This window comes from Osmerus mordax, chromosome 9 (assembly GCF_038355195.1).
Source record: "Osmerus mordax isolate fOsmMor3 chromosome 9, fOsmMor3.pri, whole genome shotgun sequence".
In the NCBI taxonomy this organism is placed as follows: domain Eukaryota; kingdom Metazoa; phylum Chordata; class Actinopteri; order Osmeriformes; family Osmeridae; genus Osmerus; species Osmerus mordax.
Genome location: NC_090058.1, coordinates 13,177,335 through 13,199,889, shown reverse-complemented (window position 1 = coordinate 13,199,889; position 22,555 = coordinate 13,177,335). Strand labels below are relative to the sequence as shown.

At 44.6% G+C, this 22,555-nt stretch overlaps 1 protein-coding gene across 2 annotated transcripts in view; it reads left to right on the top strand.

The window, feature by feature from the left end:
• rps6ka1 (ribosomal protein S6 kinase a, polypeptide 1) overlaps nt 1-21,867 on the top strand; it is a 31,722-nt gene extending 9,855 nt beyond the window's left edge. Inside the window, exons 2-22 of one of the 2 annotated variants that reach the window (XM_067242831.1) lie at nt 2,224-2,268; nt 11,342-11,458; nt 12,097-12,178; nt 12,340-12,420; nt 12,551-12,630; nt 13,123-13,229; nt 13,359-13,396; nt 13,628-13,770; nt 14,172-14,242; nt 14,964-15,052; nt 15,185-15,249; nt 15,476-15,578; nt 16,018-16,148; nt 16,303-16,428; nt 16,608-16,697; nt 17,207-17,365; nt 18,065-18,226; nt 18,652-18,728; nt 19,089-19,206; nt 19,467-19,604; nt 19,797-21,867. In XM_067242831.1, the coding sequence (XP_067098932.1) occupies nt 2,224-2,268; nt 11,342-11,458; nt 12,097-12,178; nt 12,340-12,420; nt 12,551-12,630; nt 13,123-13,229; nt 13,359-13,396; nt 13,628-13,770; nt 14,172-14,242; nt 14,964-15,052; nt 15,185-15,249; nt 15,476-15,578; nt 16,018-16,148; nt 16,303-16,428; nt 16,608-16,697; nt 17,207-17,365; nt 18,065-18,226; nt 18,652-18,728; nt 19,089-19,206; nt 19,467-19,604; nt 19,797-19,919 (2,145 nt within the window). In that variant the 3' untranslated portion in view covers nt 19,920-21,867. Of the gene's footprint in view, nt 1-2,223; nt 2,269-9,099; nt 9,358-11,341; nt 11,459-12,096; nt 12,179-12,339; nt 12,421-12,550; nt 12,631-13,122; nt 13,230-13,358; nt 13,397-13,627; nt 13,771-14,171; nt 14,243-14,963; nt 15,053-15,184; nt 15,250-15,475; nt 15,579-16,017; nt 16,149-16,302; nt 16,429-16,607; nt 16,698-17,206; nt 17,366-18,064; nt 18,227-18,651; nt 18,729-19,088; nt 19,207-19,466; nt 19,605-19,796 lie in introns of those variants that run through there. The other variant, XM_067242830.1, reaches the window with a different exon arrangement.
• Nucleotides 21,868-22,555: the final 688 nt, after the last annotated feature.

The following is a 22,555-nucleotide window of genomic DNA, read 5'->3' as shown; positions in this document are numbered from 1 at the left end:
AAGTAAATTCCTTGTCTGTACAAACTTTCATGGCGATAAAAACCCTTTCTGATTCTGATTCCCACATTTCCTTTGAGTTTAATATTGTTTTGTTAGATCGGTCGTTCATTCATTCATACATACAGTAGGCTAGGCTATGGAGGACCAAACCTGCCATATTTACAAATGAATGAATGAATAAATAAATGTCCACATCCATGCATTTAGACAGAAATAAACGAATCTATGTATTAATTAATGCACAATTGTCAATCAATAGTTACATATATTTTACATTTATGTATGTATTTATTTTTGTATTCATTCATTTATTCATTTATTCATTGATTTATTGATTGATTGATTTATTGATTTATTCATTTATTCATTTATTCATTCATTCATTCATTCATTGTTCCCAATATGATAATGAGAGGAGGCCAGTAGGCGTGGAAACTGACGTTCAGACATTGCAATCAATCCAGAGCCATAGATTCAATCTAGCTAACGCCTGGGACACACTGGCTGCGAAGCGGATATCGTTTTTATGGACAACATAGCCTACATGGCCAGGCTGGCCGACCTCGTTGAAAACAAAGATTTAATTCACCATATGATATTTGGGTGAACAAACATGTTATAAAGAATTGACTACGTTAGTTGTGGGCTATCATTTAACACCCAACTTCACTACGCTGACCGGCCAACCATGTTTTTACCCCGATAAAATCGATATCCGATCAATTCTCAAAATGTAAACATTTTAAAATAAAAAATCCTGATTGTTGATTGTCAAACCAACATTTTTGTCCTGTGTGTAAGAGCGAGATAGATGATCTGTCATAGCCCCCAATCAAGCAGATTTGTGAAGATTGACAACACAAAGTTAATCATCGAAGATGAAATGTAGCTTAGTCCTACATGGAGTTGTATGCCCAACAGCACGTATTTTACAAAGACTACGGCAACAAAAGCCAAACATTGCCACGTTATGTTGGGAATGGGATGCTGTTGCGACGGTTGTTGGAGCAACAAGTTGCCTAATTAGCCTGTAGCCTATGCCATGTTTATGTACCATGTCAGCTTTACATGTATAAAAGGAAAGCTCAGAGAAGGTGAAAGGCTTGGTGACCGGCGTGGAGAAATGCGCGTCTAGTGTGAACAGCATTGCGTCATTCGTAGCAGATTGTGGCGCTTCAGGGCGCTTCGCAGCCAGTGTGTCCCAGGCGTTAGCTAGATTGAATCTATGGCTCTGGATTGATTGCAATGTCTGAACGTCAGTTTCCACGCCTACTGGCCTCCTCTCATTATCATATTGAGAACAATGAATGAATGAATGAATGAATAAATGAATACATAAATGAATACATAAATGAATACATAAATGAATACATAAATGAATGAATGAATAAATCTATCAATAAATGAATAAATGAATAAATAAATGAATACAAAAATGAATACAAAAATGAATACAAAAATGAATACATACATAAATGTAAAATATATGTAACTATTGATTGACAATTGTGCATTAATTAATACATATATTCGTTTATTTCTGTCTAAATGCATGGATGTGGACATTTATTTATTCATTCATTCATTTGTAAATATGGCAGGTTTGGTCCTCCATACTAGGCTAGTGTCGTAGGGGTGAACTAGCCAGTGAACTAGCAAAATACATGTAAAATGTGTATGATGTAGGCCGAAAATGAGCTTCCCCTATTTGAAAGACCAGCAGCTGCCACTGGTAGCAACCTTCCATCATCTTATGTACACATTTGACCTAACCCTAACTTTCACTTTGAAACTTATCATTACATTCGTTTTCCTTCTTGTTGTAGTTAATTCTATTTATACGTCATTGTTATTCAAATGTGAGTGCATCATAATTAATATATTTTGTTCAATGTTACATGGCTTTGGCATGAATTCTCACTCATTCATGTTAATGAATGACAGGTTCCAGTGAAAGGTGCAGGTAGAACAGGTGTTTTCTCTATCCTCCAGAAATGAAACCGTGACAGGAACACTTCAGTACTGAACTTGTTTCTGTGCCTCGTGATAACACACAGTAGGGCACAAGCCAACTCTGGAATAGAAGTAGTCTGTGGTTTTACCATGTGAAGTAGCCTGGTGTGTGTGTTGGTTGTGTAGTTATACTAATGACTAAAGTCCACACACACACACCCACACACTGTTAGTGGGATTAATGCTGTGCCTTTGTTTGTTTCCTTACAGAATGGGCAGAGCACGACTGAGGACGGAGACACACCTGCTGTCAAGGTACTCGGCTCACACACACACTCACACCCACACTCACACTCACGCACACCCAGACACATATGGGGCGTTAATCCGTGCCACCAAACTATATGAAAATGCCTCACTAGCGCCTACTTACAACCTCGAAATCATAACCAACCTCTGAACGCACGCCAACATTTTACCTAGATTCCGAATGGACACACAGGTGTTACACACACCTGTGTAGGTTGTACTGATGGTGTGCACAGTACATGCAATTTCTACTACACCTGACATACGCCACACATACATCACACATACACCACATGATCACTACACCTATACAGGCAGGTGTTTTTAGTGATCATTATTCTAACCCAAACACGAATTCTAACCCTAAAACCCCATACAAATACCAAGAAAATCCGGTCCCTACAAGGATGGTAAAACAAGGCAACACACACTCACATACACACACTGTCACACACTCATGCATACACATTCACAGCCAAACACACATACACACACTCACTCACAGCCAGACAAAGGCTGTAACAAGCTCATAATTGAATTATTCATGCCTATTTATTTTTGTGGAAAAGGTCTCATTCAGGGAAGAGTTGGATCAAATCAGTCTGCTACTGATGGGGCCTCACACACACACACACACACACACACACACACACACACACACACACACACACACACACACACACACACACACACACACACACACACACACACAGAACATACACACCCACACACAAATAGGGGACTGAGTTTTCTGGCATCTTCCAGCTCAGCTGTTCCAGACTGTAGGAGTGTAACTATCTTCCTGAAAGACACTCCATACTCACCTGCCATAATGTTCTGGAGGGAGGGAGGGAGGGAATACGAGCAGGCTTTTGATGTGTGTGTGTAGAGTGTGTGTGTGTGTGTGTAGAGTGCCACTTATACCCCATGGTTCCTTCTATGTTGAGGCTTTGTTCAGTCATAATGTGAGCGTGTGCGCGTGTTTGTGCTTGTGTGTTTGTATACAGATGGGTTCAGAGCCAGTATAGTGCTCTGTTGTGGAGGCAGAGGGAAGGTGATGTGATTGGCTATCTGACCCTGTCGTATGAATAGACTAACTCAAGATTCTCATCTGAACTGATTCAAGCTACATTCCTTCTGTCTGTGTGTGTTCATTTGTGTGTGTGTGTGTTTGTGTGCTTGTCCTTGACCATCCATGCATTGTGTAGGCATAGCAACAGCTCCTTTCCTGGCAAAGCAGTTATCTTATGCTTGATATATGTTTATCAGCAGGTCCCTCAGCTCATGATACACAACCAAACACACACACTCACACTCACAAATATGAAACACTCACATTTACACACACACAGTCACACACATCCTCACAAATTCACACACTTATATTTACACATATACATAGACACAAAACACATTATCTTTCTACCCCTCTCTCCATAAATATATATATATTCCTCCCTCTACCTTTCCCGCTCTCTCTTTCTCTCTATCTTCCTGACTTGCTCTTTCACATAGATATACACATACGAAATAGCTGCAGCATCACTGGAAGGTCAGAGGTCGTCTCCACAGCACAATCATCAATCACAGTTTAAGGCTGGACCATTCCCAACCAAGCAACAGAGGTCTCACAGCCTATCAGATGCTAGCAGAAAATGAGAAAAAGCTTTGGAGCTTGAAGATGACCTCTCTAACACCCTGCTTTCTTACATACACACGCGCACTCTCTCTCTATTGCTGTTCCCCTCTCTCTCTTTCTCTCTTCACCATTCTCCCTCCTCGTTCTGTCTACTTCCCTCCATCTCTGCAGTGTAATTCATCAGTGTGCTGCAGCAGGGATAAAGCCTTTGTAATGATTGGCTAAGCTCTGCACAACGTCCTTGACTGTGGCCTTCTGGCAGAATTTCAGAACAACTTTACCTCTTGATCATCTCTTGTAGGCAGGCAGACAGAAAAGCAAGACAGACAGACAGGTTGACAGACAAACAAGCAAGCAAGCAAGCAGACAGACAGACAGGTTGACAGACAAACAAGCAAGCAGACAGACAGACAGACAGACAGACAAGTTGGCAGGCAGGTAGACAGATAGACCTACAGGCAGGCAGACAGACCTCAGGCAGACAGACAGACCTGCAGGCAGAAAGACAGACAGACCTACAGGCAGGCAGAAAGACAGACAGACCTACAGACAGGCCGGCCGGCAGACAAACAATCAAACATGCAAGGAGGCAGAAAGATAGCTAGGGCTGGGACTAGTAGTAGATAAGATGCCACACACACACACACACACATTCACACACATGCATACACACAATCACACACACAGGGTTTGTAATCGTATCGCCTGCTCCTTTAGCAGCAGTCAGAGTTGTGAGTCATAACTGAACCACTCTGAAGCCATTTAACGCTTACTAACCTGGATCAGTAGCCTATGAATCCCAGCTCGGACCCCCCTCCCCCATGGCCCGTGTGTGCACAGTGCGGTGTTTCCATGTCTGCATCATTATATCATCCATTCATCCATATATTCAAACATCCATATATCCATCCATTGACATATCCATCCATCTATAAATTAATTCATCCATTAATCCATATATCCTCCATCCATCCATCCAATGATCCATCCATCCATATTACACCGGAGTGCTTTGTTGTCATAGTTACAGCAGCTCTCCCTCAGGATCATTGACTTATTTGTCTTACAATAAAAAGTAATACTGTCTCTCTCACACACACACATATACACACACACACACACACACCACCTGTTGCTCACATTCCTACCTCAAACTCATTCAAATGTCATCTGTCTCTGGTCAGGGTCAGGAGGGTCTTAGACCAGGATTAGGTGTGTGTGGTCAATATTTACTCTTTGTACATCCCATCCCTACTTCCCTCTTTCTTTTCCTGCCTTTCTCCTTTTCTCTGTCTCCTTCCCACCCTCTGTCCCTCCCACCTTCTTTCTCTTTCCTTCTCTACCTCTCCTTCTCTCCCTCCTCTCCTCTCCCTCCCTCCCCCCCCTCCTTCTCCTCCTTCCTTTTCTCACTCCTTTCCCTCCTCCCCTCTCTCTTTGAATAATTTCTTATTAATTTAGACATGGTCTGACGCTAACCTTATGGTTTGTACCATGGCCACAGAGTGTGTGTTTGTGTGCATGGGGACGGGGGGGATGTATTCCAGAAGGCCCCACTAGTGCTTTGGCAGGAAGGGTTGACTCCGGTTATAAGCAGAGAACTCTGATCTTCCAGGATGAATTTGTTTCCTGTGTGTGGACAGGCTTCCTGACTTTTAGCAGCAGCACAATAGCTAATGCTAGCGCCTTTTAGCAGGAATGGATTGTAGTGTATGGAAGTATAGACAGTCCATAACTACACAGCCAATCATAATAGTCTCAAGTTGAACATCAAGTATTATGCAAATAAGATGGCGGTCAGGCTGAGGTGTGTACTTGACTGCTTTTACATTTACTTCTATAAAGTAAAACATACATTCATTCTCCATTTCCAAGTTAATTTATACTGTGCATCATAAAGCACAACACGGATAGCAACTGCTAGTGACTTTAGACAGTAAACAGACAGGTACTACTATCTTGCAGGGTCCAGTAGGCTGAGGGTGTACCGATGCTGTTGACCGGCTACTCTGGGGAGTCCTGTCCTCACTTCCTATCCTTTCCTCACTTCTTGTCCTCTCTTCCTGTCCTTTCCTCACTTCCTGTCCTCTCTTCCTATCCTTTCCTCACTTCCTGTCCTCACTTCCTGTCCTCTTCTTCACTGTATCTTGCATGGTATCTACCCTCCACCTTCCTCCACAGCCGGGGTGAAGAACATGTCCATACTTGGTAATAGCTGCTCTCCTCCTTTCCTCTGTGGAGCGCAGCACTAGTTTAACTGCACTGCCCTCTCGTGGTCACTACTGGATACTACTGCACCGAACAGCACTGGAATCCTGTGCTTTTTTAGAATCTTATGTCCTGTTTCAAAGGTTATGTTAGGACTACTTCAAACATAAATGGTCAAATTCTCAAGAACCCACTACCCAAATGAATGTAGTTTGTGTGTGGTATGCGTGTGTTATTCCCAACATGAAGTAAAAGAGATAGCGTGCTGGAAGAGAACGCACATCACCCTGTGTGTCGAGTTGAGACTAGCACCTCTACTTCAACTCTCCCCCCTCTGCTGCCTAGCAACACCACCCAGCAGCACACGGTCCCTCAGGCTCCTCCTTTCTGTTGGTCCTCCTCTTCACCTCCTCCTACTCCTCTCGTCCTCCTTCTCCTCTCCTCCTCCTTTACCTCCTCCTTCTCTTCTCCTCCTCCTCCTCCTCCTTCTTCTCCTCTCCTCCTTCACCTCCTCCTTCACCTCCTCCTTCTCCTCCTCCTCCTTCTTCTCCTCTCCTCCTTCTCCTCCTTCTCCTCTCCTTCTCCTCTGTCTTTGTATTCTCGCTTTTCTCACATAACACATTTAATGATAGTTTGTGTTTGAGTTTGTGTATGTTGGTTTCACAGCCAGGGTGTCTCAGTAAGAGGTTAAGTTTACGGATCCGTATTAAATACATTGGGCCTCCCCCCCGGTCGGTCATTGAGACACTCCTTTCAAAACTGTGTGTGTGTGTGTGTGTGTGACGTAATTATCTTACTGAATCTGCACTGCTTCATCAGTTTGGGTCAGGGACATGGGAAGCTGCACGCAGAGAAATGTGGAGGCTCATTTTCCGCACCAAACACCGTTCCGCAGAGGCAAGTGTGTGTGAGTGTGTGTGTGCATGTGTGTGTTGATTGTATAGAAAGGGGTTTCCCTATTGATTTATAACTCAGTAACTCAGGTCCAATTGCATCCGAACTCATACTAGACTCTAGTTCTGTGGAGAGCTGATAGCACCAGAACTCATACTAGACTCTAGGTCTGTAGACAGGTTCTAGACAGGTTTGTGGTTACAATCTTAGACAGAGCAGAGTATTATAAGTTTGGCTTTCAGTATTTTATAATTGTCTCGAGGAGTGAATGGTGACATCAGTCTCTCTGTGGTCTCCAGAGAAAGAGGAAGTGAACGCTGGGAAGGAATAGCTACATCCTGTCAACTCTGTTGAAAGCCGTCTTCCTGTTTCTTTCAAAACCACGCTTGGTCTCCTGTTAGAGTGTGTGAGACAAGTTTGGGTTGTTAGGGTGAGACAGGTCTGGGTTGTTAGGGTGAGACAGGTCTTAGCTGTTAGCATGAGACAGGTCTGGGTTTGTTAGGGTGAGACAGGTTTGGGTTTGTTAGGGTGAGACAGGTCTTGGCTTTTAGCATGAGACAGGTCTGGGTTTGCTGGGGTGAGACAGGTCTGGGTTTGTTAGAGTGAGACAGGTTTGGGTTTGTTAGAGTGAGACTGGATTGGGTTGTTAGAGTGAGACAGGTCTGGGCTTGGACTCCTTTGGATAGTGGGTCCTGGGGGTGCCGCTGATGTGGCTGCCCCCTGCTCCTGGCTGCCCTCCAGGCTGCTCCCTGAGTGTGTGTGTGTGTGTGTGTGTGTCATACTGTGAGACCAAGAAAAAAAATTCTTCTTCTGATAATGTGTGTGATCGAGTGGACTGTAGTATTATTAAGGTCACTTCACCCTCTAGGTCTTCTCTCACCTGTCCGGGATAGAGAAGGTAGGATCCCTCCCCTCCATCCGCCCTTACTTTCCTCTCCCTCTATAACCCTCTCTCTGTCTCCCTCTCTTCCCCACCCTCTGTCTGTCTCTCACTCTGTCTCTCTCTGACTCTCTCTCTCTATCTTTGGTTCTGCCTAAATAATTCGATTAGTCAGGAAATACTACCGATATGGAAGACGAGGTTCTCGGGAACAGGGTCAGTAAATCCAAAGTCAGTGTTGCTGTGGTAATGGCAAGGTTGTGCATTGATGGTTTGCCAATACAGGCTGTAAACCCTTCCTGCTGGGGGAGGAGGAGGCGCTCACGGGCACCAGGGCTTCATTTGTATCCAGGGGTATTTTATTCCTATTTGTCTCATGTCTTCTTTTTGTCTCGTTTCTTATATTTGATGGCATTTTCCATGCTTCATTGGACAGTTTGTAAGTGATGTGTGACAGGAAAGGCAGGGAGAGAGAGAGAGAGGGGAAGATATGCAGCAAAGTGCCAAGGCTGGAGATTGCCTACATGGTTGGTGCACTTATCCGCTGAGCTACCCATTTGTTTCATGTCTTGTATCAGCTTTATCAAGGGATTTCTGTAATGTCCATGGTGGTATAAATGGCTGGTATCCTGCAGTTTCGATTGCACTATAAAGGCTGTTATAAATCAATAAGTCTCTAGCTCTCTCTCTGGCTCTCTGAATTCAATTCAGTATGCTTTATTGGCATGAGTTAAACAATGTTGCCAAAGCGGTCCACAGTGAAGGGACAACATTAGAAATGATTAACACACATAGACATCCAGTCTACAGAGGGGGCCAAACTACCACTTCATAACAACATTACTAAAACTTTCAAAAGTCTACAGAGGGGGCCAAACTGCACAACAGAAATGAAACGCACAAGCACTAACAAGCTCCTACATTGAACATACATACATGCATACATGCATATACATACCGTACAAACATGCATACACACAGTATTCAACTAGTCATTGCAGTGACTGAAACACAGGAAAAGGTGATCTCTCTCTACGTCTCTCTCTCTCTGTCTCTCTCTTTATCTCTCTCTCTATCTCTCAGATGTCGGTCTCTCCCTCTCATTTTGCCCCTCTCTCGGGTTCACACCTCAGTCTTGTGGTGTTACAGACAGTGCAGTTCTTCCTTCCTGCCCACCTCTCCTTCCTGCTGCAGTCAACCAGCTAGGCCCCAGTAGGGCCAGACGCAGCAGGGATGGAGGCTCTGACATAGACGGCATGCAGGGGAGATAGAGGGAGGCCAGGGTGTGGGGTGAAGAGCCTAGCCGGCAGGGAACCCTGACATGGACAAAGACAGAAGGAGGTTCAACCTGAGCCGCCTGTTGGCCGTGTATCTGTTAAAGAAACAGCAGAGGAAGCCCAGCCCTGCTACCAGCCATCCGACAGAGACAAGCAGAGAGACAGACGCTTCACTAGCCAGCCTCAGGATCCCATGGACGGTACAGATATGTTATAGACCTAAACCATATAGACGTTGTTATAGACCTACACCAGGTATACGTTGTTATAGACTATCAACCCGATAGATGTTGTTATAGACCGAAACCAGATGTACTGTACGTTGTTATAGACCTAAACCAGATATATATCATTATAGACCAAAATCTGAAATACTGTACGTTATTATAGACCAACATCATACATTTTTATAGAGCATCAACCCGATAGATGTTGTTATAGACCGAAACCAGATGTACTGTACGTTGTTATAGACCTAAACCAGATATACATTGTTATAGACTTAAACCAGATATACTGTAGTGTACGTTGTTATAGACCTAAACCATATATCCATTGTTATAGACCGAAACGAGATATACTGTACGTTGTTATAGATTTTGTAGCGGTGGTCTGTCTGTCCTAGTTGTGCTGGCAGAGATATCTAATGTCTTTAGTCACAAATCTCTTTTGTGCTGTGTGTCTTTGTGTCTGTCTGTCTGTTTGTGTGTCTGTGGCTCAGTTATCTTGAGAACTGGGCATTGTATGAACTTGAAAGTCTGCAGGTGTCCTACCCAAGGACGCTTAGTGCCGTTTGTCACGTTGTTTTGATGAGCAGTTTACGAGAAATACATATACACAAGTATATATAAGCAATGGTGCCATAAGACAAGATGGATAAAAAAGTCCCTGAAAAGTCAAGATTAGTTTGAATGTATGGTGTACTAGTTTGAACAGTACCCTCATTTCCAGAGCTGAGGACAGTTCAAACCCTCAACGTTACATAAGGAGATGATTTAAACAGCGTGTAATAGAAGTGTTCCGCATGAGCATGTCCGAGCAGACAGCTGGGGCGCTGGGTGCGGGACGCGTGTGGCCACACTGCTTCCTGGTAGCAGGAAGGTGGTTACTACCAGCTGTGGCGGTAACACCCTCCAGTTTCTCGCAAAACAGCACAGGGTGGACCACTTCCCTTGAGTACTTCCTGTGTGTTTGAGAGAGAGGGTGGGGGGGAGACTGACAGAGAGAGACAGAAAGATGAAGGGGGAGGGAGGAAGACTCAGAGAGAAAGAGAGAGAGAAATCCACAGATATTTGTACTGGTCTAGTACCAGCCTGTCAGGGTTATGCCTTCCTCTCTCTGCTCTCTTCTTCTTTTTGAGCTGCATGATTTAATGGGATCGGAACACAGCACACCCTTTTCATGTGAGAAAAGCGACCTCGACTATTACACCAAACTGTAACCTCTCTGAAACCTCACTACAACCTGTTTACAGTACTACCACTTCATAACATCATTACTAAAACTTTCAAATGTATTCTTTCAATACTGCTACATCCAAGGGCGTATAATTAAGTAAGGATGCTAGGGTCATGTCCCTACCAAAGCCACGGAAACACAAATTGTCCCTATCAAAAATTGCTGAGTGAAAACTGTAGTTTTACTTAGTATTATAACTCACAACATCGCACAATTTTACATTTAGAAATTCACAACTTGTGAAACAGAGCGTTAAGCTGTTATCTGTTATGAAAGGAGGTCTGGTTGACAGCTGCATCAAAATTAGGAAGCTATTACTACAACCCACCTCCAATATTACCACAACAGTACTACAACCCAACTACAATATCACCACAACATTACTACAACCCACCTCCAATATTACCACAACATTACTACAACCCACCTCCAATATTACCACAACATTACTACAACCCACCTACAATATTAACACAACATTACTACAACCCACCTACAATATTACCACATTACTACAACCCACCTACAACATTATTACAACCTTTCTACAATGTTATGACACGATTACTACAACAAAAAAGGAACCATAATCATTCTACAATATCAATACAACATTACTACAACCTTTCTACAACATTGCGACAACCTTTCTACAACCTTTCTAAACTATTACTACAGCATTACTACAACCCTACAACTTATTTCCTTTTTGTCTCTGTGTTTCAGGATGATGATGTCATTAAGGAGATCAACATCACCCATGTTGTCAAGGAGGGCTCAGAGAAGGCAGATGCCTCCCAATTTGAGCTGCTCAAAGTCCTGGGACAGGGGTCCTTCGGCAAGGTAACACACACACACACACACACACACACACACACACACACACACACACACACACACACACACACAGTCATACATAGACATATGCACATACACATACATATTCACTCACACATGCACACACACCCTCACACACATATAGACACACATGCACATGCACTCCACACACACATGCAAACTCAAACCCTCACACACACGTTCTACTATACTAGTGAGCACCTGTTGAGCAACCTAACTCAACCCCTCACCTTAACCCTCAACACTAATTCTAACCAGAACCCTAAACCCCTTTAAACCTCCTAGAACCAGCAAAATGTCCACACTTTCCTTTAGTTTATTTTAGTTAGGGGGGGCTATTTCTCTTACAAGAACAGTAAAACTTGTACACACATGCACACACTCACACACACACAGACACATGCAGTGTCCTACTGCATCTATTGAATAGTCCTGAACTCCCATATGGTTGTATGGTTGTGTTACCTGTAAAGGCCACATGTGTAGTGTGTTCTGCTGCCATTGTGACTCTTTTCATTCTAATCCCCATTCCTGCCCCAATTCATACTCTCACCTGGCCGTTAGTGTTCATGAACCTGCCAAATATAGGTTGAAGAGCAGGTGATGAGATTGTTGTTGTGCAGGTGTTCCTGGTACGAAAGGTGACCCCACCTGACAACAATGAGCTGTACGCTATGAAAGTCCTGAAGAAAGCCACCCTTAAAGGTACCACACACACACACACATACACACATCCTTCCATCTCTCCAGTAATCCACTACGTATCCACGCACACACCTCTTGAACCCTCTTATATTTGTAAACGAACCCTAGAGTTCCTACAAACCAAGTACGCACTAAGCTCCTTGTCCTGTGCTTGTGTGCAGTGAGAGATCGTGTGAGGACCAAGATGGAGAGAGACATTCTAGCAGACGTCAATCATCCGTTTGTGGTGAAGCTTCACTATGGTGAGTCTGGAGCCTGTCTGTCTGGAGGGTTAGGAATTTCCTCTGTACCGTTCATGTAATTATGTCAATTTGTGCAACTGATGTGCGTGCGTGTGTCTGTGTGGATGCGTGTTTGTGTTGGTCTATGCAGCCTTCCAGACCGAGGGCAAACTGTACCTGATCTTGGACTTCCTGCGAGGTGGAGATCTGTTCACCAGACTGTCTAAGGAGGTGAGACTCTAGGGTTAGGAAGTGAGACTCTAGGGTTAGGAGGTGAGACTCTAGGGTTAGGAAGTGAGACTCTAGGGTTAGGAGGTGAGACTCTAGGGTTAGGAAGTGAGACTCTAGGGTTAGGAGGTGAGACTCTAGGGTTAGGAAGTGAGACTCTAGGGTTAGGAGGTGAGACTCTAGGGTTAGGAAGTGAGACTCTAGGGTTAGGAGGTGAGACTCTAGGGTTAGGAAGTGAGACTCTAGGGCTAGGAAGTGAGACTCTAGGGCTAGGAGGTGACACTCTAGGGCTAGGAGGTGACACTCTAGGGCTGGGAGGTAAGACTGTAGAGTGACGGTTAGGACTCTCAAGCTAACGTGTTATGATGTCCTTGAGACCCGGGGAAAAAAAAGGTTTTGAAATGTTCACATTTTACAACATGATATCATATACCTCTGCTGTTAAGCGCTCCCCCTATGTGTGTGTGTCTGCGTGCATGTGTGTGTGTTCTCCAGGTGATGTTCACAGAGGAGGATGTGAAGTTCTACCTGGCAGAGCTAGCTCTGGGTCTGGACCACCTGCATGGCCTGGGCATCATCTACAGAGACCTTAAGCCTGAGAAGTACGCACACACACACACACACACACACATAATTAGGCAGTGGTTCCTGAATGTTCCTCCCTCCCAGAGACTGATCAACATGTCTGATCATCATCACTGCCACTCACGTTCTCTGTTGTTGATTTGTAGCATTTTACTGGATGAGGAGGGGCACATCAAACTCACAGGTACAATGTGCACACACAACACACCAATTCACACTCAGACACACACCATTACACACACACAGTGATACACGTGCAACACACACATAGGCTCTAAGTATTGTATCCACACGCACATTCGAAATACTGTCTTCTGTGTATAATCTCCTTGTGGGCATACCTTTTGAAGAAAAAAACAAATCTGATTGGTTGTGTATCTGTGAGCAGTATTGGGATGTTGTTTACTCCCTCCAGACTTTGGCCTTTGTAAAGAAGCCATCGATCATGAGAAGAAGGCCTACTCCTTCTGTGGTACTGTGGAGTACATGGCCCCAGAGGTGGTCAACCGGCAGGGACACATCCATAGCGCTGACTGGTGGTCGTTTGGGGTACTGATGGTGAGTTGCAGTGTATTGCTTATTGATGGTTCTATAATGGTTCTGGCCTTAACCCTCAAAATGAGATTCTCCTTTCCTGGCTCTGCAACCGCATAAAAGTCAGTACTTTGGCTCTCTGACAACACAAGTGAACCAATATCTATTGAATTAATATGTTTATTGTGTTTGCAAACTCATTTGCATAGCTAGATAATAATGTCAGTTCCTGCAATGTTCCATACATTATGACACTAATTAATCATTAATAACTTCCTAAAGCAAATTGATTTTGCCTCCTGAGACTTGAAAACATAAACCGAGCATATAAAAAATGCAGACAATTGGATTTCGTATTAATAGAGTAGAGCCTAATGGATAATAGTTTGTGAAGAGAGCTGATGGTTGTGTTTTTCCCTCCACAGTTTGAGATGCTGACAGGCTCCCTGCCGTTCCAGGGGAAGGACCGTAAGGAGACCATGAACCTCATCCTGAAGTATGTGAACATCAACCTCTAACCATGAAAACTGTCAGTCACACAATACCTAAGAACTGTTAGTAGTTCTTTAATGACTTTATTGCTTAGGTTTGTCTCTTTAAATCATGTAGACGTGCTGATCTATATATACCTTTTATTCCTAGAGAGGTCTAAATGAAGTTTTTTCGAATATTGGGGAAACACTTTATTTAAAGTCCATATGCGTAAGGCATTATATATGTACTTGTAATGAAATACAATACAGTAGAAATGCAGTATAAGAATAGTTTTCAACACTCGTAAAGACTCAAGACTTGTGGTGTGTGGTATACCAATGCTCATAATGCATGATATTTTTTATTATAATGACCTGTACTGTACAGAAACATCATACCACACTTTAAAATGATCTTTGATTGCTTTAGGTAAAGTGGTGAAATGTCACAATGCACAAGACGTCACTTGAACATTATAACGTGGTTATTGTCTGCATTCAGTAAAGTAACAATGTTCGGCCCATTTCATGACACCAACTCCTTTCATACTCTGCTGTATTCCACAAGTTCGCAAGCCAATGTTCCCATTCAATTATTCTAATAATTACTGTATTGTATTTAATTAAGAGTACTGTATACTGATGTATAATGCTTCAAATAAAGTGTTACCATATATTTTCCTGTATTTTTTCACTGCAGAGTATGTCTAATGTTTGTGTGTTTGTGTGTTTCTCCGCCTGCAGGGCGCGTCTGGGAATGCCCCAGTTCCTGAGTTCTGAGGCCCAGTCTCTCCTCAGAGCCCTGTTCAAGAGGAACCCCACCAACAGGATGGGTCAGTCCTCTCTGGTCCGTCCACTGGGATGGTTAGCCAGTGTATCGTAGTGGTTTTACTAACACTGTTGCTGTGTTGCCAGGTTCCAATGTAACCATAGTGGTTTTACTAACAGTGTTGTTGGGTTGCCAGGTTCTGGAGCCGACGGAGCAGAGGAGATCAAACGCCACAGCTTCTTCTCGACAATCGACTGGAATGTATGTGTCTGGGGAGACTCTGCTGTGCTAATGCACTGCTGTGCTAATGCACTGCTATACCAATGCTATACTATCACTCTCCTCTGCTCCCCTCTCTCCCCTCCTCCATTCTCCACTCCATCTCTCACTCCCCTCCTCTCCTCATCCCCTCCTCCTCTCTCCACTCCACTTTTTCAGTTCCTACATCTGTCTCTTGTGTGACGTCTGCCTTCTCCATCCTCCCCAGAAACTGTTCAGGAGAGAGATCAAACCTCCGTTCAAGCCAGCAGTGGCTCGTCCCGACGACACCTTCTACTTCGACTCAGAGTTCACCTCCCGTACCCCGAAAGGTAAGACATGAAGGGGCTCTCTTAAAGGAACAGGTCCAGAGTCTTATTTACAGTCTGAAGTCTGAGACGTTGTAGAACGTGACATGGCAGACCAGGATTTGCTTACGAATATATCATGGAGCAATGTCTATGAACGGGGATCATCTTTCTAATGGACAAACTTACATGCTTACTGGCTTAAAGCAAAATTAGACCTTTCATTGTTTTCAGTTTCAGGCAAATTTCCACCATCAATGTACCATTTTATTGTGAAATCAACTGTCCTTTTATGAGACCACCTACTATAATGTGTGTGTGTGTGTGTGTGTGACTGTGTGTGTGGTTGTGTGTGTGACTGTGTTTGTATGTGATTGTGTGTCTGTGTAACTGTGTGTGTGACTGTGTGTGCATGTCTCTGTGTGTGTGTGTGCCTGTGTGTGTGTGTCTGTTGCTCCTCCAGACTCTCCGGGTATTCCCCCCAGTGCTGGTGCTCACCAGCTCTTCAGAGGGTTCAGCTTTGTTGCCACGGCGATGCTGGAGGAGGAGGGGTCGGACGAGTCTGCCCAGCCTGCCCCACACCCAGTGGTCCAGGTAAGCTCTCTAGATCTCCAGGGACAGGCTTGGAGTGTAAACCTACATGAAGAGGGTAGGAGTGTAAACCTCAAGGAATTGGGTTGGAGTGTAAAGGTTGGAGGGTTTGTGTGATGTGTGCTCCACATCTCTCTCTCTCTCTCTCTCTCTGCAGCAGTTGCATGGGAAGAACGTGCTGTTCAGCGATGGCTACATGCTGAAGGAGGACATCGGCATGGGCTCCTTCTCTGTCTGCAAGCGCTGCATCCACAAAGCAACCAGCACAGAGTATGCTGTGAAGGTCAAGACACACTCTCCTCGACAACACACTGGATACAACACACACACTCTGTGCCCCTATACACACACACACATTCAGTCCCCCTGGTCCCAACACAACACACACCTGGTTCCTGTCCCAGTAGAGGTGTCTTAGATTGCGTTTGTGTGTGGGTGTGTTTGTGTGTGGGTGTTTTCTAGGTGATTGACAAGACGATGACGGACCCCTCAGAGGAGATCGAGATCTTGCTGAGATACGGCCAGCACCCCAACATCATCACCCTCAAAGACGTGAGTTAAACACTGGCAACCATGATGACACTGTTAGTCTCATCATCTTCACCACTACTTTGACAGTATCTTCATCTTCATCACTACTATGAAAGTAGCTCCTGGACACTACTATGACGGTAACATCATCTTCGTCAATTCTATGACTATCTTCATCACTACTATGACAGTATATTCCCAGATAACAAAAGTGTCATGATGTACAAGACACGCACCTAGAACATTTGTAACGTTTCCTAAGGTCTTACAGAGATACTGAATGTCACAGCCTGTTTGGGATGTTAAAGGTACATTCATAACGTTCCCCATTCACATGTTATGAATGTACCTGTAATGTACCTATAATGTCCCAAAAAGGTGACATTCAGCAGCTCTGAAATACCTCAGGGGAACGTTCCATTTCTTCTCAGCTGGGTTCATCTACTTCGCTACTATGACAGTGGCGTCTTCATCAGTACCACGTGACAATATCCTGACCTCCCTGCGCTGGGGGGGGGGGGCCTCTGCAGGTGTATGACAGTGGGAAGCAGGTGTTCCTGGTGACGGAGCTGATGAGGGGGGGGGAGCTGCTGGACAGGATCCTCAAACAGAAGTGCTTCTCCGAGAGGGAGGCCAGCTCAGTCCTCCACACCATCACCAAGACTGTGGAGTACCTGCACTCTCAGGGGGTGAGAACACGCTCCGTCCTGTGGCGCTCTGCTGAGCTCGGTTCTGCTCTGTGCTGTGGTGTTCTATCGTACTATGTTCTACTGTACTGTACTAGGTTCTGCTCTGTTCCACTCTATTCAACTCGATTCTACTTTCATGTGTTCTACAGTTCTGTAATGGTTCTACTGGATTCGACTCTGTTCTACTCTTCGCTACTCTACTTTACTGTTCTACTCTAGTGTGTTCTACTGTACTTTTCTCTGCTCTACTGTACTCTATACCGTTCTACTGTATCGTACGCTACCCTGTTCCAGTCTGTTCTGCTCTACTGTGCTCTACTCTACTCTGTTCTACTCTTCTTTGTTCTGTTCTATCATACTGTACAATGCAAGACTTCTCTACTCTGCTACACTGTGCACTACTCTGCTCTTCTCAGTACTCAGTCTGCTACAATCTCCTCTGCTGTACTCAGCTTTACTCTGCCCTCCTCTATTCTGCTCTTCTGTACTCTATTCTACTGTGCTCTGCTCTGCTATAACCTCCATCCCGATATTTTGAAAAATGAAACCAGAGCTGAGCACAGCTAGCAGTGTTTGCTGTGTCCCAGGTGGTTCACAGGGACTTGAATCCCAGTACCAACTAGCAGTGTTTGCTGTGTCTCAGGTGGTTCACAGGGACTTGAATCCCAGTACCAACTAGCAGTGTTTGCTGTCTCCCAGGTGGTTCACAGGGACTTGAAGCCCAGTAACATCCTGTATGTGGATGAGTCTGGTAACCCCGAGTCCATCAGGATCTGTGACTTTGGCTTCGCCAAGCAGCTGAGGGCAAACAACGGCCTGCTGATGACGCCATGCTACACCGCCAACTTTGTGGCCCCTGAGGTGAGCATGCTCTGCCATTGGTCCACATCAGTCAGACTGCTCTGCCATTGGTCCGTCTCAGTGAGCCTTCTCTGCCATTGGTGTATCTCCCTCTAAGCCAGGGTTCTCCAATCCTGGTCCTCGAGGGCCGCTGTCCTGCAAGTTTTAGATGTTTCCCGCTCCAGCACACCTGATTCAAATGAATGCTCATTACCCGGCTTCCACAGAGCTTGATAACAACCCATTCATTTGAATGGGTTGAGCCTGTTTAGGTACCCATTTGAATTTGGCCCTCGAGGACCAGGATTGGAGAACCCTGCTCTAAGCCATTAGTGCCAGTGTCAGCACTTATCATTTCACCTTCCATGTCACCAACCTTAACCTACCACTGCTGGCACACACACACACACTCGCACACCTTCACCAGCATGGCTGTGTGCTTGCAGGTGTTGAAGCGCCAAGGCTACGATGAGGGCTGTGACATCTGGAGTCTTGGAGTCTTGCTGTATACCATGCTGGCTGGGTGAGCACACGCACATGTTCACACATACTCACACACACATGCATGTACACACACATGCATGTACACGCACATGCTCTCACACACATGCATGTACACACGCATGCTCTCACACACATGCATGTACAGACACATGCTCACACACACATGCATGTACACACACATGCTCACATGCATGTACACACACATGCTCTCACACACATGCATGTACACACACATGCTCACACACACATGCATGTACACACACACATGCATGTACAGACACACATGCATGTACACACACATACACACTTACACCATAAAATAATGATTCACCATGTGAATGTCGAGCCTTCCATTGATTCTCTCCTTCTCTTTTTCCAGCTTCACTCCATTTGCCAACGGACCTGAGGACACTCCGGAAGAGATATTGGGCAGGATAGGCAGTGGTCGCTTCACCCTGACTGGAAGCAGCTGGGATGCCGTGTCTGACTCCGCCAAGGTACACACACCTAGCTTGGTCCTCATCCATAGCTTGGTCCTCATCCCATCAATCAATCAAACAAACGTTTTCATTTTCTTTACTTGTTTCTTTACTTACTTCATCAATCCCATTTTCATATAAGGTGCTCCAGGGGTCTATTCTTGGGGCAATACTGTTTTCACTTACTCTTTGGACAAATTATTTATTAACATGAATTGTCTCTCTCTGTTTTCCTAATGATTCGAGCAGGCTGACCATTTTCAATGGCTTTTTTTCAGGACCTGGTTTCCAAGATGCTGCATGTGGACCCTCACCAGCGCCTGACAGCCATGCAGGTGCTGAAGCACCCCTGGATCGTCCAGAGAGACAAACTTCCCACTAGTCAGCTGCCGCACCATGACCCAAAGCTAGTCAAGGTAACGCTAACACACGCACGTGAAATTGATTGTTTTTCATAATCATCGTCAGTTCAGTCAATCTTTAATGAACGAAAGTTTACTTGAACCCCATCTAGCTACCCTCAGTCACAGTAGGACCAGTTGTGCTATTCAGTTGTACCGTCAAGCTCTAGTCTGGCCAGATGTTGCAGTTTGTGTGTGTTCCTCCAGGGGGCGATGGCAGCTACGTACTTGGCCCTGAAGAGCTCCCAGCCACCTCCAGAACTCAAACCTATCGAGTCATCCTTCCTGGCTCAGCGACGTGTCAAGAAGCTACCTTCTACCTCCCTGTAGAGAGAAAACCACCCAATCAGCTCCTTCCTTGGTCTGACAAGGCCACACCTCCCTATAACCAGCCACGGAAAAGGACTCTGATTCCACCCTGCTTCTAACATCAGCACCCTTTCACTCTCACTACAAATATTCTTGCCAGCTATCAATCACACTGGACAAGCAAGGACATAGTTGAGGATGGAGGGGCAGAGACTAATCTCTGGGTGTGTGGAGGGGGGGAGGGGTGGGGGCACGGTGACATGAGAGTGATTGTTTATTGTGGCAGCAGGTTTTAACCAATGTTTGGGTCTCATTCTGATTGGCTATCCTCTCTTCTCAACATTGCTGTAATTGGTTGTTGTTTAGCTTGCTGCACGTCTACTGGTTGATTGGCTTTCTGTCTGTCTGTCTCTCTGTCTGTCAGGTTGTTTGTTTCCTCCTCCAGTTGATAAGTGTTCTGTGCAAGATCTGGTCTGGTCTCTCCAGCTCTGTGTCTCGACTATGATCCATCAACCAGGAAGGGACTGACAGAGAACTAAGAGTAGAGTCCATCTGCTCTCATCTCCATGCCTGCGCTCCGAATGAACTTTCTGTTATTGTGTATGATTAAAAAGTGTTTGCCATAAATGCCTCTTGGTCTTGGTGCGGTAGCCAGAAGAATGTAATTCTGGCTGATGTTTATTGGACAGAGTGTGTTGCATGACTGTGTCTCTTTTGTGGGAGGGGTCACAAGGTTGTGTGCATGGTGATTGGTCAGCTGCAGTGATGATACGTGGCTTCCTCCCTTTCTGCACTCCCAATTGGTCCGAATGTCAATGTATATAATGAATAGGCAGTTTGAGAAATGTCCAAATATTTTTCAAGATGAAAAGAAAAGCCCTGAGCTAGACGTGGTGGCATGTTGTTGGAATTATTATTAATCTTTTTTTCACAGTGTTTCTTGGATATGCATATTGAATAATGCTGTCTTTTGTGTTTGCTTTTGTTGTTTAGTTGAGTTTTACTTTATTCCATAAGTGACGGTTATTACTGTAGCCTATAGTGCAAGGCATTTGAAGCACTTTTAACTCCCACAACCTTTTGTTTCTCTGTTGATGTCATGTGACCTGGGACTGACTGTAGACTTGATCATATTGACGGACTTTGATGCACTCTCTCCATAAAGTATCTGATTCATTGATTATTGCTCGTCATCTATAACAGAATCCTTGCCAGAAATGTGATTTTGTCGTTGTCTGATTGGCATGATTCTGATTAAGATAGCTAACTAAACTATCCTCCAGCTATAAACAGCAGGTTGCATGTCAACCCTAATCTTTTGATTTTTCTGCTAGCTAGCCTGTATGCGGTAAAGGGTTACCTATCTCCAACCTTGTACCTGTGTGTCTGCTGGGTTGTTCATACACTGGGAAGTGGACACAGGCAACTATTTAGGAGACACCAAATTGTAGAAGGCTGTGAAAGATGTCCTTACCTTACACTTCTGTACATTCTACCATACAACTTATTGAAATATATATTAAAGTTTAAGTATTTCCTTCTTAACATCATAAAGGAGTGTGTACAAGTCTGAGAAATCTCCTTGGCCATGTTAGTCCAACTGGTGTACCACAGCTTCAGTTAAATTGAGGTATGGACCTGAGAGGGGCATTGGGAATCAAACTACATCATGTGTGCTTTGAACTGATGCCTCTTCTACATGTGTGATTGTTTTAAAGGTTTTTGTGATTTTTACATGTAGACTTAGAACTGTATGCAAGGTTAGGGTTATTCCTGCTGTACTGCTCTTTACTGCCATGTAGCCCATGGTGTGTACTGTGTCTGGTCATTAGGGGGAGGCAGAGCTAAGCTACTCCCCTCTGAACCCTTACTCATCCTCTGAACCCCAGACTCCCCTCGGGTGCAGCAATGGAGATCTGGGAGCTCCAAGGATGAAGATGATGATGATGCCTTTCTATTAAAACCCTGTCCCTGCGCTAACTAGGGTCCTCTGCTTTTTACATACTTTCTCTGTCACTCCTGTAGTATGTGTGTATGTTGGCTCAGGGTCAGTGACCAGTCGTCATGCACTCTCTCTTATGCTAACCACTCTCAGAACCCAGTATTACATACTGTACTTACTTGGCTTCTAAGTGCTGTAAAGTCTCCCTGCCCCCACCTGTCTCGACTGTGCGCTGTCAGAGACAGCAGCTACTGGTATTGATTTCAGACTCCATCTGAAAGCAGCAGTGAAAGAGAAGCCTTTTCATCAGGATCTTATTTCACATTTCCCGCCCGAACACTTACCCCAACTCTAACCCTGGGTTATCAGAATTCCCTCAAAGAAATCACTGCCAAGTTACTTCATACACACAGACAATCATACACACAAACACACAACTATGCACAGAGAGAGAGAGAGAAACCACTGAGATTAAACTAATCTGGGACAGACGGTCTATGAATGCCTGCCAGGGAGAGATAGATTGAGAGCAGGCTTTCAGTTTTGGTGTTTGGGAGGGAGGGAGGGACACATATACAAAGAGGACACAAGCGGGGGACACACAGAAATTATTGCTGGAATTCATTTCAGAGCAATCACAGTTTACGGGGATCTATTCAATTGAAGCTACTCTTCTAGAAGACTGTACTATATCCAACTATACTGTAGATGATGT